The sequence below is a fragment of the Vipera berus genome (genome assembly GCF_964194415.1).
Source record: "Vipera berus genome assembly, chromosome: 4".
NCBI classification, from domain to species: Eukaryota; Metazoa; Chordata; class Lepidosauria; order Squamata; family Viperidae; genus Vipera; species Vipera berus.
The window spans coordinates 307,532-319,771 of NC_138206.1; the positions used below are offsets into that span (position 1 = coordinate 307,532).

Consider the following 12,240-nt stretch of genomic DNA (forward strand, 5'->3'; position numbering starts at 1 on the left):
TGCTGGGGAGGGGGGCTGCTGCCGTCCACATCACTCCTCCGTGTCGCTCTCCGCGGCTGCGATGCTCTGCAGGAGGGGCAGCGACATGCAGTGCCTCTCGGGGTCAGCCAGGCTGCCGCAGAAGAGCCCCAGCTTGGGCCGTCGCTGCCTGAAGGGCCATTTCCCTGTGGAGACGCAGAACAAGGGGGGTGGTGGTCCTGGCAGGAGTCCCCCAGGGAAAAACCACCCGGAGTTTCCCCCATTCTGAGCATCCCAAATCCTCCTCCTCCTCCAATCTGAGTCGGTCACCAGGACCAGAGCCTTATTCTCCCAAGCTTCCTCCTCTTTGTACTCCCCTCTGCAAAGCCCACACTCCCCTCTAGCACTGATAAGGTACCCTAGTTGGGTCATGAAACGTCTGCAAGAAAACAAGATCAAAGGTCACCTAGGACCCCACAGTCCTCCTGCCCCCCCTTCTTCCTAAACATGCAGGAAGGGAGTGAGCAGGTGGGCCTTGCTCTCTGGCCGTGCTAGGAGAGGCCCTGTGGGCTCCAGGCAGCAGGAAAGGAGCTGTGTGGCCCTTTGCCTCGGCAGCCCAGAGAAGGAGAGCCTGCCGTGCAAGCTGGCTGGAGCCCTCCTGAGATCTGGGGCAAAACAGACCCTCCTCGGTTTAGTTTTCTGGGGAGGGGGGAAGCCCAGGGACTCCATCCTTGCTTTAGGGGAGGTGGGGGGCAGCCTCTCCCCGTTTCCTCACCTGTCACTGTCCGCAGGGGCCTGCCCAGGGCCCTCCATCGCTTGCGCAGGGCCGTGCCCTCTCTGGACAGGGGGCCCTCCAGAGCCCTGGCCGGGGGAGAGGCCTCCAGCACGGCCATCCTCACCCAGGTCGCCCTGGCAGGCAGGCTGTGGCCCATGGGTTTCTGGGAGCCCAGCACGCCTTTGTGGCTGAGGGCGAACTTGAGGCAGGAGAAAGCCACCGGGAGCAGCTGTTCCCGGACGAAGTGGCGGTGCTCGGCCTCCTGGGTGACGGCCAGTGAGAGGCTGCTGGCGTAGAAGACCTCGTGCACCACGTAGAGGCTGCTCTGGGAGCGCAGCCACGGCAGGTCCGGGCGCAGGGCCACCGTCCCGGGACGCAGCGCCAAGAAGGCCACCTTCTTATGGACGCCGGCCAGGCACAGGCGGATGTGGCGCAGGGCCCCATCCACCAGCCGTGTCTCCTCATAGCGGGACTCGCCCCTCACCCGGGCGCTGTACTCGCGGGTGCAGTGGGTCAGTTCCCTTGGGGCTGGGCCCCCGGGCAGCAGGCTCTCCAGGCGCCCGATGGGCACCAGGCAGCACTGCCTGCGCAGGAGGTTTTGCCCCAGCTGCGGCTTTTTGATCAGCACCGTCAGGAGGTCGTAGGAGGCGGCGTCTTCCAGGAAGGGGACCGGCACCACCGTGGGCCCGAAGCGCTCCTCGATGACCTGTGGGGAGAGAGGATGGGAGGCCGTTCCAGGGAGCGTGGCCTTCCCTGCCTTTGGGGAGCAGGAGTGCTGCTCAAAGAGAGGGGCGAGCAAGGAAGGACGGGCCCCGGACCCAGATGGGGAGGGAGGGGGCCACAAAGGGTAGGGGGTGTGACGGGCAGGGGAAAGATGCCACTGCTCGGTCCATGTCAAGAGAAGAAGCAACCCAACCCTGGAGCCCAAACCCTCTGTGGGAGCCAGTGGACAGCCCCCCCCTTTACTGGAGGGGATTGAAGAGGACGCAGGACGCTGGGATTCTGCTTCTTCCTCTCCTGCTTGCTGGAAGACGAGAGGGCCGGCCTGTCCCTGGAGGAATTTTTGAACCTTACAGACTGGGCCAAGTGAGTTTTCCAACTGAGGTTTGGGCTGTTGAGTTCTCCCAAGATTGCCTTTCCCGAGAGAAGCACTGTGATCTGCTCCACCCGGGATGGCATTTTCTGTAGCTCCTGAACCCCTCGCGTCCTAAGGACGCCGATGCTCTTGCCTGGACCCGCGTGCTCAGAGGCCGACATACATGCTGGCGTTTTTGTGCCCTAGTGCAGAGAGTTTGGCCTCCCTGGGATACGCAGATGGCCTGTTCCCATCCTGCAGTTACATGCCGGTCTCCAGGCGCCTCCACCCCCATCCCGCCACTCAAAACGCAGGCCTGGACTTTGTAGTCCTCGGCTCCCACCGCTACAGGATTCAGCTTAAAGCCTTGCTTCCTTGCCAGCTGCTGCCCTTCCCTCCTCTCCCCCGTCTCACCGGATAGACCAGCTTTTCTCACCCTTGAAGATGTGTGGACTTTCCAACTCCCAGAATTCCATAGCCAGCAGGAATTCTGGGAGTTGAAGTCTCCTCTGCTTCAATTGACTGAGCTTAACGAACACCTTGATAGGCTTTCTGATGGGCTGCCGGGAGGAGCCTCGAGTCCCCAGCCCCCCCCCAGCCCTTCTCATCCCTGCCTGCTTAGTGCCTGGCAGCCGTTCTTCTTCTGGGGCTCAGAAGGGTCACAGCGGTGGGGGGGGGAGGGGAAACCGGACATCCCTTCCAGGCTCCTGGGTGGAAGTGCTCTTCTCTGGGTCTCCATGCCCTGCTCCCCACTGCCTTCTCTCCCAGGGGGGGGGCTCCCTGGTGCCCCTCCCTTGGCAAGTGCTCCCCCCCCCTGCACAAGTCAACCGTTCCCACCTCCCTTGATGGTTGAGCCAAACCAGATGTTAGTTTGGCCTGGAGAAAGGATCTTTCTGGGTCGGTCACTGGGACTGGAGGCGCTGACTCCGGAGCTTTTGGACTCGTGCTAGACCCCCCCCCCGCCATCCTCAGGGAACTTGTCTCTAGCAGTGTGTGCGCTTTGGGCTGTTCTGTGTATGAAATTTATATAGTGCCTGTTGTGTGTGTGGCTTTTTAGATGTTGATTGAAAAGCCACACACGACAGGCACCATATAAATATCACACACAGAACAGCCAAAAGCACCACTCTGCTAGAGAGACGTTCCCTGAGGATGGGGGGGTGGGGGGGTCCAGCACGAGTCCAAAAGCTCGGAAGAAGAAACCTCTGGTTCTGGTGACCGACCCAGACTGGATCCTTCAACATGATCCTGGGACACGTAGATTCGCCTTCATTCGTAAATGATCTTTCTCTTCATCTGTGGCTGCAAGTGCTTTTCTCTCCCCCGCACCCCCCCCCCCCGCTCTCCTGAACTGATGGGTTTCGGAGAGATGTCCAGCAATCAAGGGAACCGAACCATCAATGCATTCAGACCACACATTAGCTCGCTCACGGCCAAATGGACGCAGGTGTCCAGGGCTGCCAAAGACGCCTCCCCCCAGTCCCCTGCAGCTGACGAACCCCTCCCCATCCAGGCCAAGGGGGGGGCAGGGGCCCTGCAATGCCCCTGCTGCTGCTGCCCCTGACCCGCATCTAGGCTGGCCTCTTAGCCCGCTGGGGTACTGGCCTTCCCAGTGCCAGCTCTCACCTTGTCCCGGATCAGTTCCCAGTGGGCATCTGCCTCGCGGATCTTGAGACTCGGGGTCCCTCCGCTGTCCATCTTGCCCGCTGTGGGGCTGCCCCGTAAGGGATCCAGGGTGTGTGGGGGGGCAGGGGGCACAAGGGAAGCCAGGAGAGATGGGGGGAAGCCAGTTGGGGAGGGAGGAGGGGTTTCCCCCAGAGTCCTGGAGGCAGCAGGGCCAGGGAACAGCAGCCCAGAAGCCCACCTGGCCTGTGAAGTCACAAAGAAAGCTCTGCTTGCATCAGTTGGGCGGGAGGGGGAGGAGGAGGAGGAGGAAGCAACGCCCTTCCTCTGCTATGGGGAAATGATGCAGAGAACCAGCCCTGCGAGGTAGGCCAAATGGGAAAACTGACTCCCCAGGACTGGGTGAAACTCCATTGATTGATATCGGCTTCAGTAACACAATCTTGAAAGCCTGTGTGTGTGTGTGTGTGTGTGTGTGTGTGAGAGAGAGAGAGAGAGAGAGAGGAAGGACAGCAATTTTCTGCTCAGCAGGCCTCTGGGATTCGTGTGGATGGTTCTCTTTAAGATGGGGATGCCTGAGGGATCCCCTCTTCCCAGTCACGGTGGTTGGGAAGAAGCCTTTGGGAGCAGCCAGCTTTAAAGGTGGCGTCCAGAGGCAACAGAGCGCCATTGCAGGCAGCATGTCCGGGAAGTGAGGCCTACTTGAGCTGCTGCCATCTGGGCCAGCCGCAGCTTCGGAATGGTCTTCAAGGGCAGCACCACCTAGAGTGCCTTGTGCTAGTCTGGACCAGAGATGAGTAAGACACACGTGTGTGTGGCCTGGTCAGGTTGGCCAGGTGAATAGCGCCTGTGCACCCCCAGCTGAGCCGTGCTGCCCTCAGGCGGGGATGCTCTCTGCTTGCCTGGGCTACTGCCCCCCCTCCCTGGCACATCAGGGCTGCTCTTTGGTGCTGGCACTTGGCAGGAGGGGCTCTGCACGTACAGGCAGGATCAGCTGGCACGGCTGCCATAGGGCTGCAGAAGAGGAGCAGTTGGGCACAGTGGCAGTGAGAGCTGGCTGCCCTCCAGCAGGCCGCATGGGTGGCACAAGGGGCGCTGCTGCCACACCAGCTGGCCACCCTCACACTGTCTGCTGGTAGCCTTGGAGTCTCACTGTTGACGAGCTGCCCTGCCCGCCCCCGCGCTGACTGGGCTCCCCTGGCTCCCTCTGAGGCATCAGTCCTGGGAGGCTTTGGCTCAAGAAGGGCTCCCAGCCTCCTGCCCAGATGGATGGGCGGAAGAACCTCGACACCCCCCTGGATGGCCTCTGGCTGCTGTGGGGGAGGCTGGCCAACGGGGGAGATCAGCCCTGCAGACGAGGCCCCCCCGAAAGGCCAGGCCCTCGCAGGCAGCAAGAGCAAGCTGATCTGAACTCAAGTCTTGGAAAGCAGGCACAGGCCACAACCGGCCGGGAATGCAAGGCTGCTCACAGGCTGGCCTGAGATGGGCCATGGAGCAGCTCCTCCTCCTCCTTCAGGCTCCATGCTGCCCCACACAGCTCTGGGGGGGTGTGTTTCTTCCTCAGGCCCTGCACGGGGACTCCACTGCAGGCCCTGCCCAGAGAACATCCTAGTGCTGATCAGGTGGGATCTACCCCCAGGTGCCTGCCGAGAACACCCCAAGTAAGGGGGCAGGCAGAAGGCCTTCTCTGTGGTAGCCCCCTCCCCCTTTTGCAAAATTCTCTCCCGCCACGTTCCCGGTAGTCCCAAGCGACCCCTTGCTGCTGTGGCCTGGGCTCACGGCAGGCCCCGTCCCAGGAAACCCTGCCGGTTGCTCGTAAGGCACCCTGGTGTGCGTTGTTGTTTGCACAGCTGTTGTTAAGGGTTATCCCTGTTTGTGTGTGGAGCTTCTCCGTCATCCCAAAGGAGCTTCTTCAAGAGGCAACTGGACTCGGTTTTCCCTTGAAGAGGCCTGCCTGAGTGGAGGGCAGTTTTGGCGATTGCCGCTGGACGTCGCCAGTTCTTAGCCTGCCTGGCTCTCCACAGGCCCTGATGCAACCAGACAGGGATAACCCAAAGGTGCTTTTTCCGGAGGCCATTGGGATTGGTTTCTCCGTGAAGACGTTTCGCTTCTCATCCAAGAAGCTTCCTCAGTTCTTGGGACAAGCATGACCTGGATGACTGAGAATCTCCATCGGCATTTAGCTACGCACAGAACTGAAGAAGCTTCTCCCAGAATTCCTCAGCCAGCATGACTCAGCTTGGAAACCTCTCCCTTTTCCTTCAGCATGGCTGGCTCAGGAATTCTGGGAGTTGAAGCCCAAGAGTCATAAGAGCCAAGGTTGCCCACCCCTGCCCTGGGGCAACACGGCCTTTTGAGCCGTGTCGTCCCTTTCTGAAGGCTCCTGGATTCTCGGTGGGCCTCTGTGTTGGGTGGGTGTTGAGGGCGCCCGAAGGGGTTGTGCCCACCCACCTCCCCCACTTTCTGCTCCTTCCTCCTCCTCTCCTTCCCCAAGGACCCCGCCAAAAACCAGGCGACAGGAACACCAGCGTTGGCTGAACCTTTATTGAGGTCTGCTCCTCCACATCTCTGGGCAGTGAAATGGCCGCCTTCCGTGCCTCTCCCCTCCCCCGCCAGGCCGAGGGCCTCATCTGGAGCCGCAGGTGGGGTGGCAGAGAGCACCCAAGGGCAGAGCCCCACCTGGCAGGTGCCCGATCCCATGCCAGCACCGAGGGCTGCAGCACCAGGGAGGCAAACGAGGTCTCCCCAGAGGCAAAGGGGGAATAGCGCCCAGCCCAAGGAGCGGGCAGATGGGACCACCCAGCACAGCGGAGGCCTTCCTTCCTTTGTCCTCCCTCCCTCCCTTCCTTCCCAAAGTTTCTCCATCCCCTTTCAGGCTTAGCAGTACTTTTAAGAAAAACCTGGAAGGGATCCTAGAGGTCATCCAGCTGAACTCTGACCCAGGGCAGGAGTCCTTCATCGCAGCATCCCTGGCAGTCAGCCGCCTCCAGTGCCGGAGGGCTGCTCTCAAACAGCCAGAGATTGAGGTTGTGGGGTAAGACCCTTCCTTTATGGGGCTGAGCACCCCCCCTCCCCCCGGCACAGGAGACGTTCAAAGACACCCAGATGCTCCCTTCCGGCCTCGGCCACCAGGCCAGAGTCAGCAACTGAATTCACACGAGACCACAGATGAGTGTAAAAGGCCTGGGTGATGTGTGTGATGCGGCATATTGTGCGAACAAGGCCGTCATCTTAACTCACAAGCGTGGCTCTTTTGTGCATAGCAGGTTGTGCGCGTGCAGGCACTGTATGATGTGCTAGTTTTATGCTCGGTCTAGGTGCAGAAAGCCAGCCCGACCCTGGTTGCCTTTTACTGGCACAGCTGAGGGTCACCAGCCCCCTTTCCTGGGGGAGGCTCTCCGCTGCTGAGAGGAACATGACCCCCACATGGCCACAGAGCATGTGATGCCCGACACCACTGTGGCACTTCTGCCCCTGCCCTTGGATGGGACCCACCTTTCCAAAGCTGGAGTGGGTCTTGGGGTGGGCACCAGAGGTCCTAAAGTGGACCCCCTCAGCACTCCTAGCCACGAGTGCCAAAGCACTGTGCCAAGGACCGCACCTCTGACCAACCACACCGGCCTGGCACTGGCGCCTGTGGAGACTCGCCCCCTTCCCCACATCAAAGGGGAGTTTCCTGCTTATAGTGATAGCCACAAGTCGGGCCCTCAAACTGCAGCTTGATGGCTGCCTTGCGGTGCAGGTGGGGGGCCAGCGTGTCAATGGAGATCTGGGCCCCCCTGGAGTCTTGGCTATGCTTGTCCCGAGCTGGAGACGGTGGTAGCGCCAAAGGGCCTGGCCGGGGCCGATGGGGTGGGGAGTATCGCTGCATGTGCTGTGCCCCAGAGAGTGGGTCCAGAGGAACTATTTGGGGGGCAGCATGGGAGTGGAAAATGGACGTTGTGGCTGAAGAGCCGTGGGAGGCCTGTGACTCACCAGTGGAACCCAGCCAGGCCGCAGGAGACTTGCCTCGCCTGCCTTGGGGGACGGGGTTGCTGGCCGAGCTGCTGGAAGCGCCCAGCTGGGGAGAGGCTGGTCCCGGCCAGGCCCCATAACCTTCCATCAGCTTTAGCACAGCCTGGTGGTCCCGCTTGGCTGCCAGCCACCTGGGCGTGCGGCCTGCCTTGTCCTGGACATCGGGGCTGGCCCCGTGCTGCAGCAAAACGCTCACCACATTAGCCCACCCTTCCTGCGCGGCCACCCCCAGAGCAGTGGCCCCTTGGCTGCAACTATGGTTGGGCTGCGCCCCCCTCTCCAGCAACAGGTGTGCGATGCTCCCGTGGCCCTGCCAGGCAGCCAGGTGCAAGGCCGAGCGGCATTCCTTGTCGAGGGCATCCACGTCCGCCCCGTAGTTCAGCAGCAGCTGGGTGGCCTCCCCCTGCCCCTGCCAGCAGGTGACGTGCAATGCGGTGCGGCCCTGGGCATCCCGCCCCTCCAGCCTGGCCCCGTGTTCCAGTAACAATTCGGCCATCTCCACACAGCCCTCCAGCATCAGAAGGTACAGCATGGGGCGCCCTTCGGAGTCAGACAAGTTCACCTCTGCCCCCTTGCGCAGAAGCAGCTCGGCGGTGCTGTGGTGTCCAGCCAGCATAGCCAGAGACAAGGCCGAGAGCCCATCGTAGCCCTGGTGGTTGATGGGGGAGTGGTGCTCGAGCAGGAGCTGCACAGCATCCGTGTGTCCTTCCTGGGCTGCCAGCATCAGTGGGATGCGGCCGTCCTGGTTCGGCTCTCCTACGTGTGCTCCAGCCTCCAAAAGAGCTGCACATGTCCTGTGATGGCCCTGCCAGGCTGCCAAGTGCAATGGGGTCCAGCCCAGCCCATCCGGGTGGTTTTCATCCAAGCCCCGCTTTAGCAGAACCTGGACAACGGCTTTGCTGCCCTGTCCAGCTGCAACACCCAGAGCGGTCCGGCCTTCATTGTCTAGGACATCAATGGCTGCCCCCCAAAGCAGCAAAGTCTCTACCACTGCCCGATGGCCCATGGAGGAAGCAGCCAAGAGTGGGGTGCAGCCTCTGGAATCGGCCTGGTCCACCTCGGCCCCTGCTTCCAGCAAGAGCTCCACGACGTCCACGTGGCCTTCATAGGCAGCTACCAGCAAGGGAGTCACATTGTCCCAGTCGGCATGGCCCGGAGAAGCACCGTGATCTAAGAGAAGCTCTACGACCTTGGCACAGCCACGGTTCACTGGAATGCACAAAGCGGCCACTGAAAGGGCCGTCCGCCCATCCATGTCGGCGTGGTCAACACGGGCCCCATGGCTCAGCAGCAGAGCCACAATCCCTCCATGACCCATGTAGGCAGCAGCAATGAGTGGCGTCCGCCCCTCAGAATCAGCCTGGTTGACATCTGCTCCGTGCTCCAATAGAGTGGCCACAATGTCCTCATGGCCACCCCAGGCAGCAGCCCTCAGTGCTGTTCTTCCCTCAGTATCAGCGCAATCCACACTGGCCCCAGCTTGCAGCAGAACACCAACGGCTTCGCTGTGACCGCCCCAGGCAGCCGCACGTAGAGCTGTCCAACCTTTGTGATCCGCACAATCGACCTTTGTGCCGTGGGCCAGCAGGCAAAGCAGGGCCTTTGTGTGTCCTTGGCGAGCAGCCAAGGTCATGGGGGTCTGTCCAAGGTGATCTGGGGCCTCTGGTTGCGCACCATGTGTCAAGAGCAGCCCCACCACTTCATGGTTGCCGCTGTGGGCGGCACTAGCAAGCCAGGTGCGCCCGTCCATGTCCCGCTGGTTAACGCTGGTGCCGTTTTCTAGTAGCAGTCGCACAGAATCTTCCCGCTCCAAGGCGTGGTGCAGGGATGGGGCTGGCCCTCGGTCCCCCAGGCGAGCGCCTGCCAGCACCAGCAGCTCCAGCACTGCTGGCTCCAAAGGCGCCTGCAGCTCCAGCCCCAAGCAGCGCTCCACAGGCACCCGGCACCACACCAGCCACATCGCCAGCTGCCAGGCCTCAAGGCTGAGCTCGGCAGCCAGCAAGTGCCGGGCCAGTTCAATCACCTCCTCTGGGCTTAATTCCAGTGCCCGGCAGGAGGCACTCACGGCAAGCAGGGCGTGCCCTCGGGCCGGGCAGCAGTGGTACTTCCACGTACAAAGCTTGATGTCACAAAGCCACTCGGCAAAGCTGACGTGGAAGAACATGCAGGTACCCCCAGGGCCCTTTTGAAGAAGTCCTGCCAAGGTTGCCAGACGGACCTGAAAGCTCTCCCAGAGCAGCGGATGGCACGTCCAGACGGCAGCGTGAAGCTCACGAGGCGTCAGCAGGTGAGGGGCTGCCAGCAGGGCCTCTAGCAGAGGGCGGATCAGGGCAAACCGTTTGTGTGGGAAGAGGCGCTGGCAGAGCCACAGGTACAGTCCAGAGAGCGTCCCTGGGATGTGACGAACCTCTTGCGGGGTGACCGACTCTTCCGCCACTCTGTCTAGCACCTGTTCCAAGTACAGCAGGCAGCCGTCGCTCTTCAGGTGCAGCTGGGTCAGGGCTGCGGTTGTGTCCTGGGTGAAGCGCCGCCGGAGCGCCTCCTCCCGGTCCAGCCGGGCGAGGATGTAGTGTTGCACATCGCAGATGATGGGCTCCCTCTGAAGATCATCGAGGCACAGTTGTCGAAATCCTGCAGCGGAAGAGGCCTGATGAAACAATGGCCTGCCCCACACCGGCTCCCTCTCACTGGGGCTGAGGGCCACGGGCCCCTGCAAGCAAAGAGTGGCCAGCGTCCACGTGCCGGCTCTCCCCACCCATTTGGCCCCTGTTCTCAAGGGAGAGGCTGCCCCCATGTCACCGGGAGCTGGTTTGCAAAAGGCAGCGGGGTTAGTTTGACAGGGGTCATATCTGGGCAGAGGTCTCTTCCGTTTGCTCTTCAGTTCCCCCCCCCCAGGACTGAAGAGTCAAGGACCCCCTCCATTGAAAGCTCTACCCGTAAGGTGGCCCAGGACAGAGCCTGCCCCTCCCCCACCCCAAGGGCCTGCTCACCAGGAAAGAGGCGCCGGACCCACTGGCTCTGAGAGCGGGCACTGCAGACCAGGAGCAGCCAGGGGGGCAGCAGCCGCAGGTGGCTTCCCAGAAGTTGGGCAATGGACTTGCTGGGCCCTGGAGTGGGGCCTCTTTCTTCCTCCTCCTCCTCCTCTTCCTCCTGGCGATCTCTCTTGCCTGCATCCAAGGCATCCACCACGATCAGCAGAGGCTTTTGGGGGGGTGGCAGGTCCAGCAGGGGCAGCAGCACTGCTCTGGGGGGAGGGAAAGGGGGAGAGTTGAGGGGAGCCTCCAGTGTTCTGCAGCTGGAGCCTATCGGCCTAGGCCAGGCACTGCTTGCACCCCAGCCTCAGGACCTCTTGTGGGTGCAGTTTGGTTTCTATGTAGTTTATAAATTTAAAGCAATCTCTGATGAAAGGAAACAGCGTTTGGACAGTCAACAACGATAGGAAGCTTAAAACCAGAGGGCCACAGGGACCAAGCCCGCCTCTTCCAGTCCCCCAGTCCCTGCTTTGGCCACTGGCCCAGGGCCCCTCTGGCCACATGTGGGCCCAGCGCATGGCAGAGGCTGGCCTAAGCAGGCAGGGAAAGTGCATCCAGCCCAGGAATGCAAACGGGAAATGCGCCTGCATCCTCTCTGCTCCTCCAGGAAACCCAGCGCCAGCGGTGACCAGGCTGACAATGCAACACCCCCTCCCCGCCCCCCTCTCCTCGGAGCTTTAAGAACCAAGCGGTCCCTCACGGGTGGTGTTTCTGTTCCCGGGCACAAGAAGAGCACTGGCTGACCACCTTGGTTCAATACAAACCCCATTCCCTGCCACTGCCCCCCCCCCGCCATCCCTACGACTTCCAGACTGCACCTCGAGCAACCAAGGTGACTGGAATCGCAGGCAGCCAAACAATCCGGAGGGCCGGATGTGCTCTGCAAAGCCCCCCCATGTTAGATCAAAGCGGGGGGGGGCACCCTGCCTGGCCCCAATGTGCCCGGGAAGGCCGGCCGGAGCCTGGCGGGGGAGGGGCTGGCCCGGCCCTCGCTTCCTCAGGCATCTCCCCTCTCCGGAAGGGCAGCCCAGGGGCTCCGAGGCCGGCCAAGGCGGCGAGACCGTCCTCGGGCAGGGGAGCCGGGGGCCGCTTACCTGCGGAAGACCTCGTCCGGGTCCACGCACGCGGCTGCTTCCAGCGGCCGGGGGGCGCCGCCCCGACGGAGGCGCTCGCGGTAGCCGGGCAGCAGCGGGCAGCGCTCGAGCTGCCGCACCAGCCGCAGCAGGAACCCGCGCGGGGTGCAGGTGGCGGCGGCGTCGTGCGCCTGGCAGAAGTGCCACGCCAGGGCAGAGTCGCCCAGCGCCACCCGCAGGCCCGGCCCGGAGGTGGGCCAGAGCGCCTCGGTGCACAGGGCCGTCTTGCCGCTGCCGGGGCCGCCCGTGACCAGCACCCCGCCGCCCCCTTCCAGGCTCAGCGCCAGCCGGCCCAGCGCCCACTCGCGCCCGTGGAAGGGCTTGCCCTGCAGGCGGCTCCCGGCGGGCTCCATGCGCGGCGAGCCTCACCCGGGGCGGGCGGGGTTGCGCGCGGGTCCCCCCTGCGCCGATCCGCGGCCCCCGGGCGCACGGCTCAGGGAGCGGCCAGGCGGGGCCCGCGCAGCAGCCGGCGCGCCGAGCGGCTGGCAGCGGATGCTGATTCACCCGCCCAACCCCCGAGCCGGGCCGGCCTCCCGGCGGGCCAGTGACGCCCTCCTGCCCGAGACCGCGCGGTCCTCGCCCTGCAGGAGCCCCGGGGGCGGCGCTTCCCCCTCCCCGGCGGCGACCGGC

The 12,240-nt window shown here is 62.9% G+C and overlaps 2 protein-coding genes across 2 annotated transcripts; both read right to left on the reverse strand.

Moving 5' to 3' along the window:
* Positions 1–30: 30 nt before the first annotated feature.
* On the reverse strand, positions 31–3,506 carry LOC308667838 (uncharacterized protein C11orf42; the record flags this gene model as incomplete). The annotated part of the gene is made up of 3 exons (XM_081327369.1): positions 31–164; positions 734–1,439; positions 3,435–3,506. The coding sequence occupies 3 exons, from the start codon at positions 3,504–3,506 to the stop codon at positions 31–33; spliced, it is 912 nt and encodes a 303-aa protein (XP_081183495.1).
* Positions 3,507–7,092: 3,586 nt separating this feature from the next.
* Positions 7,093–11,963, reverse strand: LOC308667828 (uncharacterized protein; the record flags this gene model as incomplete). Its single annotated transcript, XM_081327350.1, has 3 exons — positions 7,093–10,076; positions 10,436–10,689; positions 11,572–11,963. The coding sequence occupies 3 exons, from the start codon at positions 11,961–11,963 to the stop codon at positions 7,093–7,095; spliced, it is 3,630 nt and encodes a 1,209-aa protein (XP_081183476.1).
* Positions 11,964–12,240: the final 277 nt, after the last annotated feature.